Raw genomic sequence first — 25,989 nt, 5'->3', positions numbered from 1 at the left:
ACGACATATCTAACCCTTGAAAGGAAACTGCTAGTTAATTGCGGGCTCCTATGAGTCTTTGATCACTTCCTTCTAATCCAGCGGCGCGATATTTCCCTCAGTTTGTACTTCGTATAACGGCCAGTAGTTTCTGATGAAACTTTCCGAAAAGGAGTGAATTTCATATTAGCTTTGAAACTCTTTCCTTCGGAATTATGGGGACTCAGTCCTTGGAGAGACTGGTATTGGACGCTGTGGAAGAGCGAGGGAGTATCGAGACTTTCGAATTTTCCAAAGAACTTGGGAAAGATCATCAATCTATTGTTGGAAGTATAAAGAGCATCCATGCTCTTGGGGATGTAAGTGTGTTCCCTGTGCATCAGGGAAATTTTATTTGTAATTTAGCTACCAAAATTGAATATTATACTGAACCTCTGATATACCCGGACTATTGTTTACTACTTAGATTAATCTACTGCTCTTTGTAAATTTGTGAACATTATACTGAACTTCTAATATACCCCGATTATTGTTTATTACCTAGATTAGATTAGATTAGATTAGATTAGATTAGATTAGAATACCTTAGATTAGTCTATTGTTCTTTGAAAAATTAGTCTTTGTCTCTGACCATGAGCCATTTAAACCTCTGGCTTTGGCCAATCTTAGGAATTCACTTGTATGACACAAACAATAGTAATAAAGAAATAAAGAATAAATAATAATAAACACTTTAACATATTCAGTTTTTCGGGTGGTTTTAAAGGTGGTAAATGTTGAACAACGACAAGCAGAAGGCTGGGTGCTGACAGACGAAGGAAGTGAAGTTGTAGAGAAAGGAAGCCATGAGTTTCTTGTGTTCAAAGCTGTTCCACCCGAGGGATTACCTCAAGCGGAAATAAAGGTATAAGACATTCTATTTCAGAGACTTTTCTGAGGTATTTATTTTTTATTTTTTCTAGTATGCTCCTAACCAAGGAAACCTTCTCTATTTCCTTTGAGTTGATAAAACTCCAATTGGGTTCTAAGAGTAGGACAGGTGGGCAAGGTCCACCTTCCTTTTGACAATGGGAGGGGGGGAGGGTGGTTCCCATGATTAATTACACCATAACCACAGATGGCTATGGTAGAAGCCTGCCTCTGTTTTCATGTGACATCTCTGAATACACCTGCAATGATAGATATAGGGTAAAAGGTACTTACAGGAAGTTAAGTGTGCAAGGATAGGTACATGATTGTCCTAAAATCATCACATCATTTTGCAGGGCTGAATCCTCTTCCCAGTAGAATCAAGACATCAGTTCCATTACATCACTGTTGTTTGATTGTTTTGTATTAACAGAAGCTTGGTCCACATGCTAACGTTGGTTTTAGTAAAGCTATGTCAGCTGGATGGCTTCAGCTGAACAAGAATGCTGAGGGAGGACCCAGGGTTATGAGGAAGGTGAGAATCAATTGCTTGGAACAATTTGGAGTATTTTTACACGACTTGGGCAGTCAGAGGGCCAATAACTAAAATCAACCAATCAAAATGCTCTATTGCCAGTCCAATATTCTCTAAGTATTGGACCGGGCACTGTCCTGAATGGTCCCGAATGATACCGCACTTGAGTCCCTTTGAACTTCAGTTGTATAATAAATCTCTTTTAACCAAGCTTGCTCAGGACCGTACTGGAATAATATCGGCCCTCGGTCTTTTTTGTATGGACCTCGCTGCGCTCGGTCTGCACTGTCAAGACCTCTGGCTGATTATTCTCCCAGTACAGCCCTCTTGCTTGGTTAATAAGATATATATCCTGATCTTCTCTTTTAGAAAGTACACCTCAAATCAGGGATCTACAAGGATCAATTCATTTGTATTTCATCTGAGGAAGTTAAATCTAAATCCGGTGGGGGTAACACTTATTGTCTCAAAATTCTTTTGTGAACTGAGAGGTGAAGTGCAATAGCTTTGGCAAATACAGGAAAAATTCTTGTTTTTTTTTTTTTTTAGGCTTTACCTCTCCAATTTAACTTTTGAAAATATGTTTGATATTGAAGGCCGAGGATGTAAAAGATGATGTCCAACTGGCACTCATAAAAATCAGGGATCAGCAGCTTTCAGACATCCCCGATGTAAAGATGAAGGAATTCAAGAAAAGGAAGCTAATCAAGACACAGTGAGTGCATATAGTGAACAGATTCTACCAAGCTTAAGTTGAGATAATCACTAATTATTAAAAGGTACATTGCCCTCTCTGGGTTGATCCTCTTTGTACTCTGCAGGACCTATAGGTCATATTAAGTTTGTTTGTTTTTGAGTGGGATATATGAAACACAAGAGCCAGTTACACAATGTGAAAGTTCACTTCACCCAGAATGCCAGTTTTAATTCATTCACAAGTGCAGGGTATTCATTTAAATCAATTTCCTATTGTGTTTTGTTTTTAAAATGTCTAGCAATTTTAACTTTTTCTACAGGGTCATCAAGAGCTTTTATGTGACCAAAGGCACTGAATTTACCACATCACCAACAAAACTAGAAGCTGATTTGACAGCAGACATGCTTGCAAGGTTGATTTCTTGAATATTATGTGAAGTTTCATTCTTTCAAAATTAATGTAAACAAGAAAAATTTGATTAGAGATTGAAATAAAATTCAATCAGAATGATTCTTTATAGTGACTTATGATATCAACTTGCTTATCAGTGCATTTTTTTTTTATTTGGTGAATTATAAATATATTTATCTGTGTTAACTTCTAGTGGTTCTTGGAAAGAGAAGCAATTCAAGCCATACAATTTTGATGCACAAGGAATCGTACCAACATCAGGACATCTTCATCCTTTGATGAAAGTTAGAGCACAGTTCAGACAAATCTTCTTAGAAATGGGGTCAGTAGAGAACTTCCAACTTTCCAAAACTGATTCATCTGTGCTGTTTTTCTCTCAATACTTTAATTGGGGTCAATTTAATTGTAGTGGAGAAAGATAAAGACTACAAATGACTGAGGAATGGTTGATCTTTTTTAGGTTTACAGAAATGCCTACAAACAACTTTGTGGAGAGCTCCTTCTGGAATTTTGATTCATTGTTTCAGCCTCAACAGCACCCAGCCAGGGATGCACATGACACCTTTTTTATGGCAGGTTGGTGAATACTGATAGCAGCATTTGCCAATAAATTGTCCATTCAGTTCTTCTAATATTTTCTTCTGCTTTTAGAACCAAAATATGCCAAGCTAAAGGAAATGCCTGAGTCTTATATTGAAAAAGTGAAAAACATGCATGAATCTGGAGGACATGGATCACAGGGGTAGGAACTTATTTTTTTACACAATTTAATTTATACTTTGCCATCCAAGAAACATTTCTTTGAGTTTTAAATCAACCAGTGATTGATGCACTTTTCTGCAATGCAGTTGTAAAGATATTGGAAAAGCTACTGTAATAGCTTTGATTGAAAGACTAACAGCCACATTTCCTGTAACTTTTTATTTTCTTGGGCTGACAGACATGAGGTAAATGTGATTAATTTTGTAGATATAAATATGAGTGGAAACTTGAAGAAGCCAAAAAGAACATTCTCAGAACTCATACAACTGCTGTTAGTGCAAGGATGCTGTACAAACTGGCTCAACAGGTTCTCAGCAATATTTTAATTAAGCTCATTTTGAATTATTTATCATTTTTAGCCTCATAGATGGACACCAAAGATCTTTTGTTAGTTCTTTGAATATCATTAACTCTTGTGTTCTCATTCTTTTGTGGTCACCATGATGATTTTAACATAGAAGTCAACTGAACTATGTTCTTCTTCCAGGAGAAATTCACACCAGCTAAGTATTTTTCAATTGATCGAGTGTTTCGAAATGAGACCTTAGATGCCACTCACTTAGCAGAGTTTCATCAGATTGAAGGTGTTGTGGCAGATTATAATCTGACACTTGGGGATTTGATTGGAGTGCTCTATGAGTTTTTCAAGAAGCTAGGTAAGTTGTATTCGAAGTGTAACAACTTATGATATTGTTGTCCCAATGGTTAAAGGGGATTTATGAAGCAGAAAATGTTTTGGGTATCATGTTGTTGAAATAGAGATACAATTCATGCATCAATATATTTTTTTTCAATCCCACAGGTATTACAAAGTTAAGATTCAAGCCAGCATACAATCCTTATACAGAGCCAAGCATGGAAGTTTTCAGTTACCACGAAGGTACTCATCAAATAAAATTTTTGCCCCATTAGATTTCATTATATATAATATGCAATTAAAGCTAAATTGGAATTCAAAATCAGCTAACCAGAATCATTCTTTTATAACAGTGTAGAAAGTTGGCTTCCTTTATGTCAATCCCAACAATTGTTTTTCTTGTCTGATAAACACTTTCCATAATCAACACTGTTCATGCGGTTATAAAGGTTTTAATGATTGATTTACCGTGCATTGCAAGTAACAATTTAAACATTTTCAGGCCTCAAGAAGTGGGTTGAAGTTGGCAATTCAGGAGTGTTCAGACCTGAAATGTTACTCCCAATGGGCTTACCAAAAGATGTGTCTGTTATTGCTTGGGGACTCTCTTTGGAAAGGTGAATGTTCAGTGAGTTTTATTGGCATTGCAGTGAGGCTGCATCTGGAGGGATTTAGCCCTTTAACTCCCAGGATCTGGTTGTTAATTGTCCCCTCCAGCTGCTACACATTTCCTTGTAAAGTAGAATGGGTACAAGATCAAGGTAACAATTTCTACCTTATACAGTACATATATCTTGTTAACCAAGCGCGAGGGCCGTACTGGGAGAATATCGGCCTGAGGTCTTGACAGTACGGACTGAGTGCAGCGAGGTCCATACAAAAAAGACAGAGGGCCGATATTCTTCCAGTACAGTCCCGAGCAAGCTTGGTTAATAAGAGATTTATTATACTACTGAAGTTCAAAGGGACACAAGAACGGTGTCATTCGGGGCCATTTGGGACAGTGTCCGGTCCAATACTTGGAGAATATTGACAGGCAATAGAGCATTTTGATTGGTTGATTTTAGTTATTGGCCCTCTGACTGCCCGAGTCGTGTAATAAATTTGAGTATTCTCGTAGCTTGTTTGCTGGATAATGTAAGGATATTGTATGGAGAGGTTGCATGTTCTTCACTTCTGGGAGTTTAAGGCTTAAAAAATTCCTCATTATGTAGGAGTGTTAAACAGTCATGTTGCTTAGGGAAAGTACCAGTTCACTTGGTAGTTTCCAATATTTGATATGTCACAGTTGTTCTCCCCATTGGTTTTTCAACATTTCCTCGTAAATAAATGTACAGAATTTGGTTTTTCATCATGATGATGTCAAAACCCTGTGGTTAAAAGTTTTGTCTGTTTTTAGACGCCTCTTAGTCAAATAGTTATTTCTTATTGTGAGAAGTTATGTCTTGATCCCCTTGGGAGTGAAAACTTTAAGGTTAGTCCTCAGAATATCAGTTGATTACTATTTATTTTTGATTCACTGTAGGCCAACCATGATCAAGTACAAGATTTCAAACATCAGGGATTTAATAGGACACAAAGTGGACCTTGAAATGGTTCATAAGAATCCAATCTGTCTTCTTGAGAAATCTAATTGAACACAAAAATGTATTCCACTTCATTCTTTGCTGAAGTGGTGTTGAATATTTTTACAGAATTCTCAACCTCACAATTTTACCACCAGTTGTCAAGTTTCAAAGTATGTCCTATATTAGAAAAAAAATTCCTATAAGTAATTTTTTTAAGCACTTTTAGTATTTAAAATGGTGTGTGCAACGACTGTGTAACACTTATTCTTTTCTTAGCTGTCATTCAGTTGGTGTGGGTGTGCACATTGCAGTTGCTCCCTAATAAAATTGAAGCCAAAGGGCTAACATTGCAATGTCAGTTTTAGAAACTCTTGACGGTTGTCAGTGTACATTGTTGACTTGGTTGACAAAACCAAAGTAAGTGATTGGAATGTTAAGAAACTCGCATGCAAAAGTTTATCAGTCTGTAGTATTTTAGTTGCTTTAATTTAAGTGTTTAGTGATTAATATAACTATTAGGCCAGTCTTTGTCACCTCTGATCTGAGTACCCCAATCCCCAACTGTTCCCTTCCTTAGCACACTATTTCCATTCCTTTCTCCACTTTTAAAAAAGTGTGGAGACTGGGGCTTGTGGCTGAGTGATGAGGACTTCCACAAGTCCATCCCAGGAGAGCCATGAACTAACTAAAGGTAATTTGGGTTTTCATAACTCATTGTAGCACCAAATTTACAACAAAGCAAAGTTTTTGTGCAGTTGTTTTATTTTCAGATCTTCAGTATTAATTTTTGCTTCTTGCTGAAAGCTGTCCGGTGCTTTAAGAAGGCAATTTTCAGTGTCACAAAAATACAATAATGCTGTTACAGTAGCTGTAATAGCACCTTATAGTTGCTACACTGATGAAACACATTCTACGAGGACTGCTAAAAATAACACTGTTACATAAATACTTAAATCCTCTGCCAGTGATAACCTGATGTCATGTATAATGGAAAAAAATCTGCAAATAAAATCTGCACTATAAGATGCCTATGTGTGATAACCCATTTCTGCACACCTTGCAAGTCTTACTTGAGTGGCCCACACTACTTTTGAAGAGCTGAAGGATGTGGCACTACACGACACTAACAATTGAAGTTCCTTCATTGCAGACACCCTAACTTATGTTGTGTTTTACCAAAATGACAAAATTGACACAATGCAGCATGGAAAGACTATTACAAGAAGCTGTCTATCATGATTCAGATTGGTGATGACTATTAACTGAGTTGATAATCTAAATTGCTGATGTCAGCCAAAGATACTTGTTATGGTGGCCAGTTATATTTGTCAACTCAGTTGATAAAACCAAATTATCATCTAATACCCCCTACTGAAGCAACACCACAGTTTTATCAATTAATTAAGTGATGACTAATGTTTCAGTTCAGCTCTTTGAATAACTTAACCAATGTTACCTCTACTGAGCTATTAGTAAGTTAATGTACACACAAATGAGTGGGGTAAGTGGCAGGTTTCTCTAACTTGGCCTGCTTTTTCACTCATCCCCTCAAACAAACTGCCTTAAACAAATGTCAATACCATGTAGGGAAGACAGAACTCCTTCCATGGATGAAACAAGAAGCTTTGGCCACAAAATTTGTTAACTCCTTCACATAAATATGCTCCCATAAATAACATAATTATGTTCATCACACCATATGTTTGTCTTTTAAGATTAGAATTTTCAACTCCAACTGACATTTACAATTAAGTCAGTAGACTATTACACTCTTTTCTTCCAATGTTCCTCAATGGTTTGTAAAGCTTTAAGCCTTTAACTCATTAGCAAATACTTTCTTAGTTTCAATGTTTTAATTTTGACAGTTCATACCAGAGGCGGATCCAGGAATTTTTGATTGGGGGGGTCCAAACTTTGGTTCAGAAAGGACTGTTGGACTCTTTTGAGGCAAATTACTTCTCCCCCACACCCCCTCCCACCACTCACAGTTGCATGTTATAAGTTCCTTGGCTGCTTACCACTTACTTAAATTAATTAAAAAAGATCAGCCAGTTAAAAGTGATATACAATCCTCACTTGTATGTAAGTGTTTCAGTCTCAAAGTTGCAATCATCAGGTCTGGTAGCGGGTCCGGACCCCCCGGACCCTCCCCTGGATCCGCCACTGCATACTGTCACTCTCTTATGACACTAGAATTTTCTACAATGAGCCATTTATCTGTTTCTGCCTGATCAAAATTGCATTACGGTGAGCATCAAGTTTCTCCACTGCAGCAAGTGTAGCTACTGCTTGCCCAATGTTAGCCAAACCCTCCTTTGTTACCTGCTGGGCTGTGATATGTTTCTGGAATGATGCTGTTGATACACCACTGTACATGCGAGCATAGCCATATGTTGGAAGGGTGTGGTTTGTACCACTTGCATAGTCTCCACAACTCTCTGAGGAATATGGCCCAAGAAATACAGACCCTGCATTCTGTACATCTTTTAAACAATCCTCAGCATTCTACAAATCAAAAAAACAACAATATTAAAAAAAAAGTAAGGAAAAAACAATCATTTTCCCTAAGGTTGTGATTGCTAAATTCATCAGCCTTTTCAAACTTCTCTTATCGCCTGTTGACCCAGCCTTTAACCCATAAGAGTGGAAAGCATCTAATTTCTTCCAACAGTAGGGGATGAAGGAAATGCTCCACTGCAAACCTTTGTGTTGATGATGAGATGTTCTGGAGCATATTTGTTACTGAAGCACAGAGCCTGACTAATATTTGACACTTTCATTACAAAGCTCTTTGATAGAGATTCTCTGACAATTTTTTCACGAGGAAGTTTCTTTGCTTGAGCATCCACTTGACTCTAAAAAATAACAAAATATAGTATATATTAACACGGCACTAGATATCTTATAAATACCATTTATTTGCCAAACCAAATCTATGTTCTACCCCCTCACTAGAACACCCCATCCTATTAATCCAAAAAGTGGCTGACATGTATATTCTCACTACAGTATCCACACTTTATATCCATCAAACAGGTAATGAGAACACTCAGGAAGAATATAGGGGGTAAGTTTCTAAAGAAACTGGTGCTGTGTAGGGGGGGGGGGGGAACAAGGTAATTTGGGTTTATCACCTTGGTTGCTAAAGTAAATTGGCCACTGTTTAAAAGCTGATGTTTCGAGATTAGCTCTTCATCATCAGCAATTTGCTCTGACGAAGGGCAAATGCTTGAAATGTCAGCTTTTAAACCTTTAAGGTGGCCAATTTACATTATCAACTATTGATAAAACCAAATAACTCAGAAAAGAAGTTGTCATCTTTATCTAAAACCAAAATCTTCGACCAATCAAGGATCTGACAAATGAGAATTGATGATGACGATGTGATCTCAACCAGTACAGTGGCTATGTTGGCAATATATTGACAAAAAGTAAATAATTAACTAGTCACCTGAATTGCATCAAGCTGGTTGTCATTCAAATTAACAGCCACCAGTACCACTTGACTGTCTGTTCCATGCTCTGCCTGGGATAACAGATCAGCTGCCACAAATGATGGATCTCCACTTTCGTCAGCAATGACCTATTGATTAGAAAAGAAAAAAAAAACATAATTATATAGAACTAAGTCAAAGACACAAAAAGTAAAAAGCATTCAAAATTAAAGTGATAAAATCACTGACCCATTACTACTGGCATTTGAGAAAAGATAAGATACTGATGGTGTTTTGCCACCAGGGATGGAGTACAGATTCTGTAGCGTATAGGATGCCAACGAGCATGTAATATGCGCGATGTAATGTGATGCGTGATGTGTGATGTAATACCCTCAAGACCCGCATATATACAGCATGTGTTTAATTATTTAGTTAGTTCTCTTGGGTACGTGAATAAAACCGATTTCATTTTAACCGCTTTGTACTACATTGGTGATGAGGATTTTGAGAACTTTGAAGATTTTGAGAATTTTGAAGGTTTAGAGGACTTCAAGGATTTCGAGGTTTTGTCAAAGGTTTCAGGAGTTTCGTCTGGGAATTCATAAGTGATTTCGCCAGGGATTTATCTCAGAGATGTCGGGACATGGTGGATCAGATGAAACGACAAGCAGTGCTGTTGGCAGTTCTGTTAATGGTTCTGGAATGGCTTCAGTTGCTTTAGTGAATTGGAACCATTTAATCCGAAGGGAGAGGCACACATTTTAAGTCAGCTGTGGAAGAGATGGAAGCGAGCGTTTGATTTGTACGTGACGGGAAAGGTGTTTCGAACGACGCTCAAAAGCGAGCTCTTCTGTAGCATGTTGCTGGTATGGATGTTCAAGAAATTTATTTCACATTAGCCGGTGATGGCGAGGATGTGAGTTTTCAGGCAACACTTCAGGTACTTGACAACTATTTTGTTCCCAAGTCAAACGTTCCTTTTGAGAGGCATTTGTTTAGACAAATTTCCCAGGAGAGCGGAGGAACTGTGGACTAGTTTGTGTGCAGATTGCATCAGCAAGCAGCAACTTGTGAGTTTGGCGCCAACGAGGACGACTACATTCGGTATCAACTCATAGACAAGTGTTACTCCAGCCACTTGCGCTGGAAGTTCCTGGAAAAGGAAGGGACTGTTACTTTGGGTGATTTGTTGCGGGTTGCGAGATCCCAAGAAGCAGTTGATAGACAACTGAAACAATACAACACGGACCAGGTAGACCGGGTCAATGCAGTGAGTGGAAAAGTGGATGGAAACAAGAATCCCAGAAAATTGAAGACGTGCTTTAGTTGCGGACAGGATGGACACTTTAGTCAGGATTGGAGGTGCCCGGCATGAGGTCAGACTTGCGGGAAGTGCGGTACGATAGGCCATTTCAAAGTCAAATGCCCCCAACTCCATCAGCGAGGCGGCGCCCAGTCGGGATCCAAAGGAACGAGGAATAGCAGAGTTGGACATGGTTGGAGTGGCAGAGGTGCTGGTGGATTTGGTCAGGGTGGATGTGGACGCAGAAGACTAGGGCAAGAGGCAAATCTAGTGACTCGAGGACCTGTCCCCAGAGAAGAAGACAAAAAAGATTTTGCAACACCAGGTCATCAGTCAAGACCCGATTATGCCTTTTCAGTGGAACAGTTAGATGACCACAGGGAAGAAAGAAGTGCGTTGGTAACGCTGATCATTGGTGGTGTGTACGTACCAGATGTTCTCATTGATTTGGGAGCTTCATGTAATGTTATGGGACAGCGGACCAGGGAATTACTAAAGCAGAAGGGGATCAAGTGTGAATCTCGGAAGTCTGAAGCGGTTGATGTTTGGGGTGACATCAGCACCAGAAAAATATCAGCAAATCATCAGAGACGTGTTAAGGGGTTGTGCTGGGGTTGCCAACATTGCGGACGATCTTATTGTTCATGGAGGTGACGTGGAGGAACATGACAAGCGTCTTTTTGCAGTGTTGGATAGGCTGAGTGGAGTGGGGTTGACGGTGAATGGAGACAGGTGCCAGTTTAGTTTGTTGAAGCTTACGTTCTTTGGCCATGAGTTGACTAGTGATGGTATAAATCCATGCGAACAGAAGATAGCCGCTATTAGAGATGCAAGACCTCCCAAAGACGCAAACGAAGTACGATCGTTTATGGGTATTGTCCAGTGTTCTTCGAAGTTCATGCCAGACGTAGCGTCCATAGCAAAGCCTATTCAAGAGTTGACCAGGAAGGGCGTCGTGTTTCACTGGGGAAATGAGCAACAAGCAGCTTTTGAGGAACTAAATTGTCTAATCACCCAGGCGGAGACACTGGCTTGCTTTAAGGTTGGCTGCAGAACGCGAATCATTGCTGATGCATCCCCAGTAGGCTTAGGGGCAGTTCTCACCCAGCAGCAGGGAGGCATGTGGAGAGTTGTACGCATCAAGGAGCTTAACTGACGTCGAACGGCGCTACAGCCAAATGGAGAAGGAAGCGCTGGCCTTGGTTTGGGCATGTGAACGGTTTAACATGTATGTTTCTGGACAGGACTTTGAGTTGGAGACCGACCACAAGCCTCTGGAGCATATCTACTCCAGTTCTTCGAGACCTTGCGCCAGGATAGAGAGATTGGTCTTAAGGCTACAAGGGTACGATTTTTAAGTAGTGTACCGCCTAGGAAAGACTAATATAGCAGATGCGTTGTCCCGCTTGAACTCGGATCACGTGGACCATGGAGAGGAGTACGACTATGTTAGAGCAATTGTTGAGGACTGTGTACCCATTGCTCTATCACCTAGAGAGATTGAGGAAGCTTCCTATCATGACGAGGAATGGACCCAGGTGAAGAACTGTGTTAAGACAGGGAACTGGGACCAGTGTATACTTCCCTCGTATGCACAGGTCAAGGACGAATTATGTCTGTATGGTGAACTCTTGCTTTGAGGCATAAGGATTGTGGTTCCCAGGCTCTTGCGCGACAGAGGGTGCAGTTAGCACACAAAGGGCACCAAGGTATAGTCAAAATGAAGTATCGTCTCCGCAGTAAAGTTTGGTGGCCAAGAATGGACAAAGATGTTGAGAAGTTTTGTAGAGTTTGTCATGGCTGCCAGGTCACTTCTGGATTTGACCCCCCAGAGCCAATGTCTCGTGTTTTTCCTCCAAGTGCCCCTTGGCAGGACTGTGGAGAGATCTACTAGGACCCCTACCCACAGGAGAGAGTATTTTGGTGGTGGTCAATTACTATAGTCAATTCCTAGAGCTGCTATAATGAAGTCTATGACAAGTTCCAAGGTCATCAAAGCACTTGCACCCATGTTTGCAAGGTTCGGTTTTCCATTCTTGCTAAGGACAGATAATGGCCCCCAATTCGTGTATGAAGAGTTTCAAGCCTTTTTACGTACGAATGGTATTGAACACCGGAAAACGACTCCATTGTGGCCACAAGCCAATGGAGAGGTGGAACGCCAGAATCGCTCATTACTGAAATGCATACAGATCGCACATTTGGAAGGAAGGAACTGGAGAACTGAGTTGCTAGTATGGTTGACGTCCTACAGATCCACTCCGCAAACGACAACAGGGACTACACCCTGTTATATGATGTTTGGTCGTGAAATGAGATCCAAGCTGCCAGAGCCAAAGAGAGAAACAGTTGGTGTGCCAGGCGAGGAAGTGCAAGAGCAAGATTGGTCAAGTAAATTAAAGGGAAAAGCTTACGCTGACCTTAAGAGGGGTACCACGCCCAAAAGCATAAGTGTTGGCGACACAGTTCTTGTGAAAGCAGAGAAAACCAACAAGCTGTCTCCCAACTTTAACCCTGATCCCTTTAAGGTTGTTCATAAGACGGGGTCAGAGGTAACGCTTAGGAACGAGACTGGCATTGAACTGAAAAGAAACACTGTGTTTGTAAAGAAGTAGAACGAGCACGGAGATTTATCCAATGGCAATGAAGACCAAGTGGTACAGGCAGGTTCTGCAGTATGGGTGGATGACCCAGGGGCAAGCAAAATGTCAGAGACGGCAGTCGTACCGATGCCAAAAGAGATTCCTGGAACATCTGAAGATTCTCAAGAACAACCTAGGCATTTCCCAGACAATGAAAATACCAGAGTGGGAAAGCCCGTTCGGAGATTGACCCGGACTGTAAGACCGCCCGCTCGTTATAAAGCCATATAAACTGAATATGAACTGAATATGAAAGGAACTGAATATCTTCAACTTCTTGTCCTTTTATCGAGCGACTAGTTTAATTTAAAGGCTTCGATTCGTATGCTGAGCATTTAGGAAAGGAGGGAATGTAGTGTATCGGATGCCAATGAGCATGTAATATGCGCGATGTAATGTGATGCGTGATGTGTGATGTAATACCCTTGAGACCTGCATATATACAGCATGTGTTTAATTATTTAATTAGTTCTCTTAGGTACGTGAATAAAACCGATTTCATTTTAACCGCTGTGTACTACAGATTCTACTCTGGGTGTGACACACAAACCCATCCTTCCCAAACAAACTCCCTTTCTCACCCCCCTTCCCCCTCTGCCCTCCCCCCTCCACTCTCCCACCAACCATCTTATTTAAGAAACTAATTATCTAGAATGATCATAACTATAATTCAATTATAAAATATCCTGGTGAGCTTTTAAATTCCCATTAAGACCCTGGTGTAGGACTCCACTGCTGAAAAGCCCAACCAAGGCTCCTAAAATGTGCTGACCAGCCTCTACAACTTGGGGTTAGACCTTACTTTCTAGAAATTTTGAAGTCTGGAAAATCCTTATTGGCTTCAAGATAAGAGAACTGCATTGATTCAACTTTTCATACCATAACTTCTGATGGTCCTGCAGGCATATCAATGCTGACACAAGCTGAACTGTCATTCTGCACCAACATTTTAGCCATAGTAACAAATGAGTTTCCTGGACCACACAGTTTGTCCACCTTTGGAACACTTTCTGTTCCATAAGCCATTGCTGCCACTGCTTGAGCCCCACCTGAATAAAAAAAAAAACAAAACAAATAAAATGTTTTGATTTCCTTTGGCCCTGAGCTCAATTATTTATCCCTTTCCACCCTAACACCAATGTTTATATTCTCCATCCTTTTCTATAGACGTGATTGTACATTTCCTTTGGAGAATTCATTAAACAGTAAATGCTTCTTATTTAGGTTGGCAATCATTTCCTTTATTCTCATGGTCTCATCGTTTAATTTAGCAGTACCCCAGTATTACTGTCAGGAGAAACTAGGTGATGGTGTCTCTCAAAATAGAAAAAAAAAAAACTTATGAGGTATTCAATAAAAAATATATATATTTTACTTTACATGGCCAATGATTTACCTGCTAATAATATTTTGGAAACACCAACTTTTCTTGCAATGTAAAGGATTTCAAGAGAAACTGAACCATCCTGTTTGGGTGGGGTGGCCAAAATAACCTCTTTGCATCCTGCCACCTGGGCTGGAATACCCAGCATAAGTGCTGTTGATGGCAAAACAGCACTACCACCTGGGACATACAGGCCAACCTACAAGAAACACAGATGTCAAACAAGAGCCCTACACTGCCAAAGTATGTTAGGACTGGTAGTACATGACCCTTGACAGTACGTCTTTCATTCAAAAATTAAAAAAAAAATTGAAGACTGAAGCCTTTCTGTTTGTCTCACAAAAATGAAATAAGAAGAAACAAGAACTAAGAAAATCAAGATCCCCTTCAGTTGATTCACAAAATTGATTGCTACAATACAAAACATACTTATGCACACCATAACAGACAATTAATTTTAACCTCACAATAAAATTTTGAAGGTTCACTCACTCTTTCAATGGGTCTAACATGCCGAGAGCAAACCACACCCTTGCAAGTTTCTATCACAAGAGGCTCCAGGTCAAGTTGTGCCTTGTGGAACTTGAAGATGTTGTTGTAAGCCAAATCAATTGCATCCTTTACCTCTTTATCAAGGACTGGTTCATCTGTGGCAGACATGTTGATCACAGGACTGCTCAACTTAGCTTTATCAAACCTTTCTGTTAATTCCAGTAAAGCCTTGTCTCCATTGTTTCGCACATTGGTCAAGATTGGTTTTACAACAGCCTCTAGTTTCTCGTTATCAACCACTGCAGGACGTTTACAAAGATCGTGTAATTCCTTATCACTAAGAAGCTCAAAATCAAAGCTTCTTAAAACAGAGTTTTGAACACTGACCATGGCTGAGTCAGCCTGGGCAGGAGCATGTTCCCTTTCCACAGTTACAGGGCGGCCATTACAGGAAGAGATTTTGCCAGGTTTGGCATTACCAGGACGTCGTCTAACCTTCAGTGACCTTTGATCAAGAACCTTTTCAATATCACTCAGAGAAACTCCTATAAAACAGGTATTGCAAGAAAGTCTAGTTCTCAGTTTTAAATTAACATAAAGCTCTAAAGTAAGTCATTATCTTGGTCAACAATTTTACCATCACCATTACTATTATGATAATGGTGTCTTCACTCTGTGGTCAGACTTTCCTCTCCTGAACCAACATTTCCTAAAATGTCTTTAAACTGTCCCCCTCCAGATATCAGGCCCTCCTTAACATGAACAATCCCTTAAAATATACCTAAACAATTATCTTTTCTCATCTTCACCCAAACAACAGACACAGCTTTTTACCCACCTGCCTTGGCACATTTTACTAGTGTAAAATACAAAACATCAGCTGCTTCCCAAGTAATCTCTTCTTTTGTTTCTGATTCACACAATTCCTCTGCCTCTTCACGAATCTTAGCATGCAGCAGTTTATTATCATTGTACAAGCGACTTGTGTATGATCCTGGAGGTGCTGACTCTTTGCGAGATCTTAATATATTCATAAGTGATGGTAAACCATTGTTAGCTCCAAAGCAAGTCCATGTGTTAAGGTGGCAGAATCCTTGACCAAGTTGACGCACAACAAACTTTAGGGTATCACAATCGCAGTCTAAATAAATTCGCAACAAATCCTGCAAAAAAGTTGTATATGAAAATGAAATCCAAGCCTAAGATTCTGTGTGTAGGAAAAAGGAAGTTAGCTCCACAGTTTGCTTTCTTCAACTTTCAAAAAGAAGACTTAGAGGTAAGAATGTACTTTCTTTACCAAGTCAGACTTAAACGTCACTTTTTTTTCATACTCAAACATTTCACCTGTTGATTTCCTGATGTTTCTCCTTTCCTCCATAGTCCCCTTTTTCTTGAAAAATAAACCCCTTTCTTAGTTTTCACTGCTTCTTGGATACTCTCAGAACTTGAGTAACACAATCCTAATGCAATGTTATGCTCATCTGTCTGAGAGTGAAAACAACAACAAAAAAATAGTACAGTTAAGGAAAAATGAAAGAAATAATGCTAAATTCACTCACAAGTAAAGGAAAATGAAAATATCTGAGCCCTGTCACACATTGAGTCCCAGCCCTCTGCCTTATCAGTTTCAAGCTCTTTCACATGAGTCATCTTACTTTTACTTCTTGTACCTTATCTGCCACTTCAAACATCTGCCCTCCCCTCCCCTCCCCTCCCTCCCTGCCACCACCTCCCTTGACAAGCTCTGATTGATTACACTGAGGGGTGTAGACAAGATTTTTTCTTTAGAAGTGGTGAATGGAAGTGGGGAGGGCTGGGGTGAGATCCTAAACTTGCATCTTACTAGCATTTGGTTGTATTTCATGTTGTTTTCCCGATATAAACAACATCTCTTTTCTAAACATACACCTAAGAAACCTCTATATAGGAAGCCCATGTCACATTTCTGTGAAACTTACCACAAGAGTTGGGTAAAGTCCATCAGATCGGTCACTTTTCAGACAGGATGCAATAATCTCTCCAAGACTGAGTTCGTTTAGTAACCAAGTTGTACTTAGTTGAAGCTGAACCCCGAGGAAGTGAAGCTGAGAGATGGTTGAGCACAAAATCACCCCACTGATTGATATTATGAGTTTCACATCGCCACCCAAGTGGGTCTTAAGTTCTTTTATGGACTCAACAAGGCATGTTTCATCAGCAAGGGAGGCTTTTTGTGGACACAAAAGAAAGGTGCAAGATCTGTGTTTTAGGTCATTGATTTCTTTGGCCAATTCTGCGATAAAGCAATTTTCATAAGGTAACTTGCAGACAATTCTTTCTCTGGGTAAAAATTCTCCCCAGTCATGCAGTAGGCGATCTCTGTTAAGGATGACACGGTTTGCACCAGTATCTAGTAAATCTAACACCTCATCCTCAGAGTTCACTTCAATTTCCACGCAGCAGGAGGTTATAAGCATAGCTTTCTTCCCAAATTCTTTTGTTTCCTGGAGTTTATCAAGGTACACTATGGTAAACTCTGGGCACAAAGAAATTGTATCGAGGCAGCCTGCCACATCTTCAACATTTTTTCCATCCTTTGGATCCACTAGAGTCCCTGCTTTCAGATATACACTTGGAATTATCATTTTCAACGTGGTAAAAGATTGAAAATAAAAATAATTAAATTATCGATTATTTAAAAAGTGTTCCTCACGTGGAGAGGTAGCCGAGGTAGCCTGGATTACTTCGAAAAAGTGTCCACAATAAATTTATCAGCGGTTTCATTGTAAAGCTCATGCCCCTCCACGCATGCACAAAAAAGCAAAAATGGCGGAGAGTGATGATGAGGTTGGCCTCGTTGACGTGAAGGTAAAATAGTTTGTTCCCTAACTTTTCTTTAAGAATTAGACTTCAGAAATAGGAAACAGTAATTATGTGTTTCTACAATTCTCTAGCTTCGATATCAAAACGAAAAATATTTTTTAAATTCATTAAAACCTAATCCAGTTTATTTCCAGACTGCCTGAGCTAGACTCCATAGTGCTCGATGATATTATTTAATTTTTTTGTTATCCCCTCGCATTATCCTGAATTATTATTAAAGTAGCTCTTGGAATCCTACCTGTGGTTAATTTTGATTTAATTAAACTAACGATGGTAGTCACAGAGTTTGTATGTGTTAACTGTGAAGGGGTTCAGCTTGTGTCACAAAAACTTAATCAAATCAGTGATCTGTAGGTATAGGGCTCGATTATAATACCAATTAATTTGGATATATCAACAAAGTTGAAATGGTAAATTGGTCACCGTAACGATTACACAAGCTGACGCTTCGAGCATTAGCCCTTCGTCGGAGCGAATAGAGGAATTGCAGGTTGTGTGTGCTTTTAAAGGCAGAAAATGGAACACGAGTAAATTAGTGGAATGAAAAGCGTTCGTTGATCCCTTTGGGATTTAGACTGCTGGTTTGAAAGATCAGCTTTTGCTCAAGAGTTTTACGGCTTTCCGTGCTACCTAAGTGTAAGGAAAGACCACAGATGGCCATATGTTGCTTATAATACCAATTGCTGAATTTTACAAAGAGGAAGCCTTTTGTGAAGAATTTTGTTTTAAATCATAGTTTAATAGTAGTTAATAAAAGGGTTAGAGGTATGAATTCTTTTTGTAGATGGAGGATGGAGGGGAAGCTAGCGAAGACTTCACATTCCAAGGTTTGAATTTATTAGATCACTTGTCCAATAATAGCTATACACAATATTCAGAATAATTATAGAGTAAAGGTATCACTGGCCTGCACAGTGTCATTTTTGTTACCCTATTTGATGAGTCATTTACACATATGGTGCTGAGCAAATTACTCATACCCCTGCAAATACATCATTATTTTTTGTGCAGTTTGTTGCTGGAGTTAACCGGAAGCATTTTTCTTTCAGATTTTACCAAAGTAGATGATATAAATAATCTTAACGCTGTTGGTAACATTGGTGAAGAACCTGGAAGAACAGTCCCTGCTAATCTCAAAACACAATCACTAGAGGACCTCTCTGATGGTTAGTTCTTTAATACATATTCTGTTTGAAGTAGGAATAATAACCAATCAATGTATCCTGTGCATCTTGTGTGTCAATGGACCAGACTGGATGGGATTCAAGATAGGAAAATTCTGATATCCATATATTTCTGTTGATAAGGAGGTCAAAATTTCATTTTCTATGCATTTGATGTTGGTTGTCTGTAAGATGCTCCAATTAAGAGTAATAATGGGAAGAATTGAAAGTCAGAACATTGGCAGCTAGACTGCCAAGGGAGTGTATCATCAGAACAGTAAAGATCCAAATGCTCCAAAGCTGTTGGAAAACAACCAAGCACAGCAGATCATCAAGCCTTTTTAGGTGATTTGTAATTAGTTAAATTCATCATCTGAAAAGACCAGCAGTGTAAAGCTGAATTTTAAAAATATGAAATGGGAGTGACTACATACAGAAGTCATAAGAATGAATGTTCAATTATAAATACATCATCTTTCTCTGCTTTGAAAATTAAGCAGTTGCTGAATCATTCATTCACTTTGCTATTTTTCAGATGATGAAGAAGATAAAACAGAGGTTTGCATAGTTTAGTTTAATTTCATGCTGCTTGTTTATTTTCTAACTTCAGTTTTTCTCAATGTGATTTTTTTAACTGCTTATATATGAAAGTGGGGAGTGAATAACTATTAAAGTTTAATAATATTTACTGGTCAAGGCTGTGGTCAAGCAGTGCCTGGTGGCCCCTGGCACCTTATGTTTGCTCTTGGGCGGCTCAGGAATTTTAGCTTTTTCATACAAAGCATATGCTGGGCATCCTGGATTTCATAGTTTCAGAGCACTGGGCTCCATTCAATTTTCCTTAGAGCACAGCCTTGCTGGTACTGGCATGGCTTGACAGCAACTTTTTAACTTACTAGCCAAGTGGCCAGTGACAACTTAGATGTTACAACAATTTCAGTTTGATTACTAGCAAAACTGGCCAGTAAAAATCGAAAGCCACTTGCCAAAACTTAATTTCTACTAGTCCATGGCTAGTTGGGTACCCTTGGTGTCAAGCCCTGACTGGTAAAAAAAATGCTTTTGTCAAAACAGAATTTCTCTGGTATGAATGAGTTTTTATCATGAAAAATTATTACAATAATTGTTTTCATGTGATGCCACTTCCCTGGCAACATTTTCAGTTACACTGATTTTCAGTTATATTAATTAATATGTTTTAGCTTTTAGCGGGACAGCGAAAACAACCACCCTTCTGGACATTTGAATATTACCAAACCTTCTTTGATGTTGATACATACCAGGTAAGATGATTACACATTGAAACCATGAAGTTTTAAATGATACTGACAGTGTTTTTCCATTACTATGTTTTAAAAGAAGGTTGCATAAAATGAACTGTTTTCAAAGAAATTGAGTGATCAATTTTCATCTCTGAAACATTCAAGTTCTTCTTGGATTGTTCAGTGGGAATTTGTGGCCCTAAGCCTCTAAAACCAAGTTTGTTTGTTTTTTAGGTCCTTAGGAGGATTATTGGATCAATGGTACCAGTCTACAAGAAAAACTACCTTGTATCTTTCATTCGTCCAAATCCTGATCTTTATGGTAGAGTATGATTGTTACTCTACCCATATATATCTATTTTTTTTTTTTTTTTTTTTTACAGTGTTGGTACATTAAATAGAATGTTTTGAAAATTATTCCAGTTATTGTTATTGCTTTAATTTTAGGTCCCTTCTGGGTTTGTGCAACACTTGTATTTACCACAGCAATATCTGGTAACCTGGCAAGCTATCTGATCAACAGTGGAGAACATAAGTGGGTGTATGATTTCCACAAAGGTTTACGTCAATTTCAATAATTCTTTTATTCCCATCACCTGTTCTGTGGATGTGGAGAATCTTTTAACCCAGCTTTTCCGCATAATTCTTTTCCAATATCTCTCCTGGTAAGATTATTCTTCTTCACAATGTTTCTAAAATGTGAGCCTTTTTACGTGTATGAAACCATGTTCAGTAATTACTGCCATCAAATTTTCATCCATGACAGTTACTCTGGCTGCAGCTGCCATCTACACATATGCCTTCCTTATACCAACAGCTCTTTGGGGAGTTCTTCTTTGGAGAAGAAGCAATGCAGGATATTCCTTTCTAGAGATACTCTGTGTTTATGGTTATTCCTTGTCCATTTATGTCCCAATATCAGTAAGTTGTTAGAAAGAAATGACAATTGTTAGGTAGAGAAATAGACAGATAACAAGATCTATCCAAAACTTTTAAACTCTTTCACTTCCAAGATCTTGATGGCAAAGTTTTCACTGTCTGCAATCAATATATCTTATTAGACATTTTCTTGTGTAGTATTGCTGAGTATTTTTACGAGTTGTGCTGTATTTTTGATGAGCCTGTAGGGCGAGTAACAATACAAACAATGAGTAAAATAACTCAGCGATACTACATGAAAAGACATCTAATAAGAGATTTATTATCCAACGCACCAAATTGTTATTTCAGTGCGGGCAAATTTCACGGATATTTCTGGAGTACAAATATTGCATGATATTTGTACTCATCTCAGGTGTTATTTGTACTCTACAAGGCACAGTTGGATAATAATCACTCGCACCGTCAGTTCTGATGATGTTTTGTTGATGTTTTTTTTTTTTCGTTATTATCGTTGCCTGTACACTTGATATTGCAGTGATATAGTTGGGAGAAAATATTTTGTGTCATTATTGCAAGTTTGAGGGTTTAACATTACTAGAATTTTTTCATGTGTAATAGGCAGATGAATAAATTTTCTGCAAAGAAAACCTGTCTTAGTGGTGGACAGACTGACTGGCTGTTCAAAATATTTTAATAGTGGATAATATTAATATTTTTCCCCTCAGGTGTTATGGGTTGTCCCATTGGAATGGTTAAGGTGGTTTCTTGTCATGATAGGAATGATTCTCTCAGGTAAGGAAAAATCTAGTTAGATATTTAGCTAGTTAATCTATTAGATTTATATATTAATCTAGTTAGATATTTAGTTAGATATTTATTAGATTGTAAAGCGATATAGAGCTTTTGTATATACTGCTATAGAAATAAAGTTATTATTATTATTATTATTATTATTATTATATAGCATTTTAAATGAAACAATGTTATTTCTTTTTGGGCGGTTGTATAATAACCACAGCAATAATTTTATAGGTGCTGTACTGTTGTTAACATTTTGGCCAGCAGTTGAAGATGATGACAAGAAGGTAAGTAGTGAGAATATTTACCAGCAACTCTGGTTTCTGTGACTAGCCTTTTATTTTCTTACGTGTTTTCTGCAATTTCTGGTTCCATGGCCAGATCATTCGCTTACTCTTTTTTCAAATCTGCTCTGTTTAGATAGCTGGCATTCTTCTTGCAGTCATATTTCTCCTGCATGGCCTTTTGGCTGTTGGATTTAAGGTAAGATTTGTTTATTCAATTTAAAGAGAAACATGTTTGAATAGCTCAGCCTGAGATCTGTTTTCTTTTTACTTTAACGTAGGTGGTCATACTAAACTGTCTTTTGTTTACAGTTGTATTTCTTCCATGCTCCACCTGAACCAGCCTCACTGGTGACACCAACAAACAGAACGACAACATGAGGGTACCATTATCTTTGATATTTATTAATTAGTATTCAAAAACAGAAACAATAATGGCAATACTTACCGTATTTCTTCACCTATAAGCCGATCTCGGCTATAAGCCGAGACCCTGACTTTCAGGGTCTTTACGCTACACTCAAGCTGCCCAAAAAAAAAGGTAAAACCATCGGCTATAAGCCGAGAGCGAAATTATTGATTGTAACTGGCCATTTGAGCAAGCGAACCTCACGGAAAACATAAGAAATTGACTCACTAAACACAAAACCTAATGAATTACAATAAACACAAAAGAAAAAAAGCGAACCAATCAAGAGATATGAATATCAATTGATCCAACGAACTGTATAAATACTACCACGCGACAACAGATTAACCACAACAACAATAATAATCTCAGTTAAACGTTTCAAAGTATCAATCTATCGAGTATACCTTTCGTCGCTGTCACTTTTTATCATCATGCCTAAAGCACGCCGTTCCTCGTATAGTATGGCTTTCAAGATAAAAGTTATCGCGGAAGCTGAAGCGGTAGAAAACAACTCGGAAATCGCTCGAGAATATGGACTAAGCGAGTCCATGGTACGACGCTGGAGAAGAGACCAGGCGTCTATTCTTTCCGGAGAGCTGAAGATGTCTGCAAAACGTGCGACGATGGGCCGTTTCACTCCGAAATATCCCGAACTAGACCAGCAAGTGATGGAGTGGTTTTCACAGCAAAGAGAACAAGGTTGGTATTTACTTTTCTGTCTAAAATTTTAAGAGTTTTTGAAGAGTTGAATGATATCGTCTTTCAGTGCGTGGGAAACAGAGACTTTGATTGGTCAGAAATATGTTGTTGTCATGACAATTTCATAACATGTCACGAAAAGAGTGCTGCAGTCACGAATCTACGGTTATCTCGCAGCAAAATAAGATTGTTATTTTATTTTTCGTAGGTATTGCGGTGAGTGGATTGATCCTTCGCCTTAAAGCTAAAGAGCTCTCCGATGATCCTGCTTTCAAAGCTTCCCGTGGATGGTACGAGAAATGGAAACGACGCCACTCGGTCAGCATGCGAACCAAAACAACTCTGGCCCAGCGATTGCCCGCCGATCTCGAAGAGAACATTGTGTGCTTTCATCGCTTCGTCATTGCAGCAAGAAGACGCGCCGACTACCCTTTATCCCGCATCTACAACATGGATGAGACACCCATGCGTTTTGAGCTGCCATCGAACCGAACACTGGAATTCAGTGGAAGCCGAACAGTGCCAGTAAAATCTTGCGGAGCGGAAAAGCGGAGCTTCACCGTCGTTCTTGCTGTTGCTGCCGATGGAGCAAAGGTGCCACCGAAAGTCATCTTCAAAGGCGTCCGTACACCGAGAGATCTGGTTGTGCCGCATCCTCTTCGTGTTTCCTTCCATAAGAAAGGGTGGATGGATGAACAGGGCATCCGAGAATGGATTCGACAGAGTTTGCCCCGTGCCGAGCGTTCCCTTTTGGTGTGGGACTCATTCCGAGCTCACTTGACCGATTCCGTGAAAGATGACCTGAAGCAGCGAAACATTGACGTCGCAGTTATCCCTGGTGGCCTAACCCCGGTTGTACAGCCCTTGGATAAGTGCCTAAACAAGCCATTTAAAGATAATGTGCGCCGAAAGTACTTGGCGTGGATGACATCTGGGCCATTTGAGTTTACCCCAGCTGGGAAGAAGAAGGCGCCAAGCAGAAATCTTGTCCTCAGGTGGATCAAGGAAGCATGGGCAGAGATACCCGAAGAGATGGTTGTCAAATCCTTCAAGACCTGCGGTATTTCCAATGCCTTGGACGGAACAGAGGACGACGTGGTCTACTCTGAGGAAACCCCAGAAGTAGATGATGAATACATAGAAGAGAACGAGTTCGACACAGACAGCGAAAACGAAACGGATGGCGAGTAAACCATTGGGTTGAAAGCCCTTGCACGTATCCGTCAAACGGCTCCTTTAGGAGCCACCAATTTCATAAAAGTGAATAACCAATATTCAGAAGTTATTTTTGTTGTGTTTTATTACTTCTGCTTCATTGCTAACTTGACTACAAGCCGGGGGGGTAAAGTTATTCAGCAACTGTATATTTTTAAAATGTAAAACCCTCGGCTATAAGCCGAACCCCGTTCTCCGTGAAAAATCTCCCAAAATTTTGGGTCGAAAACTGAAAAAATCGCTCGGCTTATAGGTGAAGAAATACGGTATATTAGCAATAGTCTTAGCAATAGTCATAGTAGAGGTTTTCAATAACAACCAATTGATAAATGCACCCATGATATTGCAAATCACTCAATCCTTGGCTCTGTGCTCTGTAATACTTGAGTTATACGTCATATTTCAAATCTACCCCTTGTGCTTTTAGAAATTTTGTTGTTATCTCTGGGGTTTCTTTGGTAGTATTCTTATATCTTGTTTGGTTTTGTTTAGTAGATTATTTAGTGGATAACTTCTCTAATTATCTTATCTCTACATGTATTGCCTTCTCTCAGATATATATTTTTCTTTCCCATTTAGAAGAAGAAGGAAAGATACAGAGTATTTAAGTGCACAGCAGTTGACCACCAGAAATTCACTAACTAACAACTCTTTAACAAGATTATTTCTGAAGTCTTGGATTGCATAGCAGCAGTGAATGTATTCCTCAGTCATGGATTTCAGAGATTTAAAAGTTCATAGTCATCTTAAAAAGATGGAAAAGATGTAAAATTATTTATGGGGCTTGTTAAAAATTAAACTGAAACAAGCAGTGGGTACCTATTGCAGTTTACAGCCTGCTCATAGTAGAATGGTCGGGTGCCTTAAAGTGGCACCTGCTCTAAAGGGCATGATACCCAGCCTTAAAAAGCCTTTATGAGCACTATTAATATCCTGGCCATGGACAAAAGAAGGTCACTTATGGCATTTGAACTTTGATGAAGTTAAGCTCTAGTGATTTGGTCTGCATTCTCTATGAAACTCATTTTTCATTTATTAATATCCGTTCATATGGAATACTGTAATTGTATTGAGCAATGAATGTAGTAAAGTTTCACATGGAACATTAAATTACTTAAGGTTAATATACCCTTATATGATGTTTTTAGGCAGGAGTTATAAAAAAAAGGTTGTTTCAAAAAGGAGAAATAAATTTGAAAATCCAAAAGCAGGTGTCATTATTGCTTTCTCTTTCTCTGTTTTAATCTTGATGCCAAAATGAATTCTTCAACCCATGCTGGTTGAAACAACTGTTTAACAGGAAAGTGAGCAAACTTCCATTATATGCTGATTGACTTAAAATACACATGATTCATCAAATCAGAACTAAATATTGAGTCTTGTTTGCTGAACCATGGCGAAAAATTCCTTGACTAACCTTGAGAATATGCATGGTCCTTAAAAAAAGTTGCTGAATTTAACAAACTTTCCCACATCCTCATTGAATTCTACGATTTTGATGTTGCTCGTTGCATGGTTACATTACAAGCTTTTTCTCTTAGCTATCCATCTCTGTGGCCTTCACAGGAGATAAATGGAAAAATTGTTTGACTTCTTTGTAAGTGCCACTTTAAATTCAAATAAACCTCCACCCCAAAGGTGTTAACTGAGAAATAG

General features: G+C 38.9%; 3 protein-coding genes across 4 annotated transcripts; 2 read left to right on the top strand and 1 right to left on the bottom strand.

The window, feature by feature from the left end:
- The first annotated feature begins 111 nt into the window (after positions 1-111).
- LOC111332295 (phenylalanine--tRNA ligase alpha subunit) lies at positions 112-6,523 on the top strand. The gene is made up of 13 exons (XM_022937602.2): positions 112-338; positions 746-883; positions 1,322-1,423; positions 2,020-2,138; positions 2,440-2,532; positions 2,725-2,853; positions 2,992-3,107; positions 3,183-3,273; positions 3,501-3,600; positions 3,781-3,949; positions 4,096-4,173; positions 4,433-4,547; positions 5,456-6,523. The coding sequence occupies exons 1-13, from the start codon at positions 195-197 to the stop codon at positions 5,565-5,567; spliced, it is 1,506 nt and encodes a 501-aa protein (XP_022793337.2). The 5' UTR covers positions 112-194; the 3' UTR covers positions 5,568-6,523.
- On the bottom strand, positions 6,243-17,514 carry LOC111332294 (uncharacterized). The gene is made up of 9 exons (XM_022937601.2): positions 16,715-17,514; positions 16,101-16,241; positions 15,595-15,919; positions 14,757-15,301; positions 14,277-14,463; positions 13,760-13,929; positions 8,950-9,081; positions 8,201-8,353; positions 6,243-8,003 (listed from the first exon to the last, which is right to left on the bottom strand). Exons 1-9 carry the CDS (start codon positions 17,378-17,380, stop codon positions 7,698-7,700), a joined length of 2,625 nt encoding a protein of 874 aa, XP_022793336.2. The 5' UTR covers positions 17,381-17,514; the 3' UTR covers positions 6,243-7,697.
- On the top strand, positions 17,260-25,540 carry LOC111332296 (protein YIPF1). Of its 2 annotated transcripts, none has more exons than XM_022937603.2 (13): positions 17,260-17,603; positions 18,403-18,445; positions 18,668-18,784; positions 19,317-19,339; positions 19,984-20,064; positions 20,278-20,365; positions 20,491-20,601; positions 20,810-20,964; positions 21,651-21,717; positions 21,958-22,010; positions 22,144-22,206; positions 22,320-22,390; positions 24,913-25,540. In XM_022937603.2, exons 1-12 carry the CDS (start codon positions 17,544-17,546, stop codon positions 22,386-22,388), a joined length of 930 nt encoding a protein of 309 aa, XP_022793338.2. In that variant the 5' UTR covers positions 17,260-17,543; the 3' UTR covers positions 22,389-22,390; positions 24,913-25,540. The 2 variants fall into 2 exon arrangements, with proteins under 2 accessions (XP_022793338.2, XP_088595197.1); XM_088739071.1 differs by having other exon boundaries at positions 17,536-17,603; positions 24,916-25,540.
- The last annotated feature ends 449 nt before the right edge of the window (positions 25,541-25,989 follow it).

The sequence above is a fragment of the Stylophora pistillata genome, chromosome 11 (assembly GCF_964205215.1).
Source record: "Stylophora pistillata chromosome 11, jaStyPist1.2, whole genome shotgun sequence".
Taxonomy (NCBI): domain Eukaryota; kingdom Metazoa; phylum Cnidaria; class Anthozoa; order Scleractinia; family Pocilloporidae; genus Stylophora; species Stylophora pistillata.
This window is presented reverse-complemented; position numbering and strand designations above follow the sequence as displayed.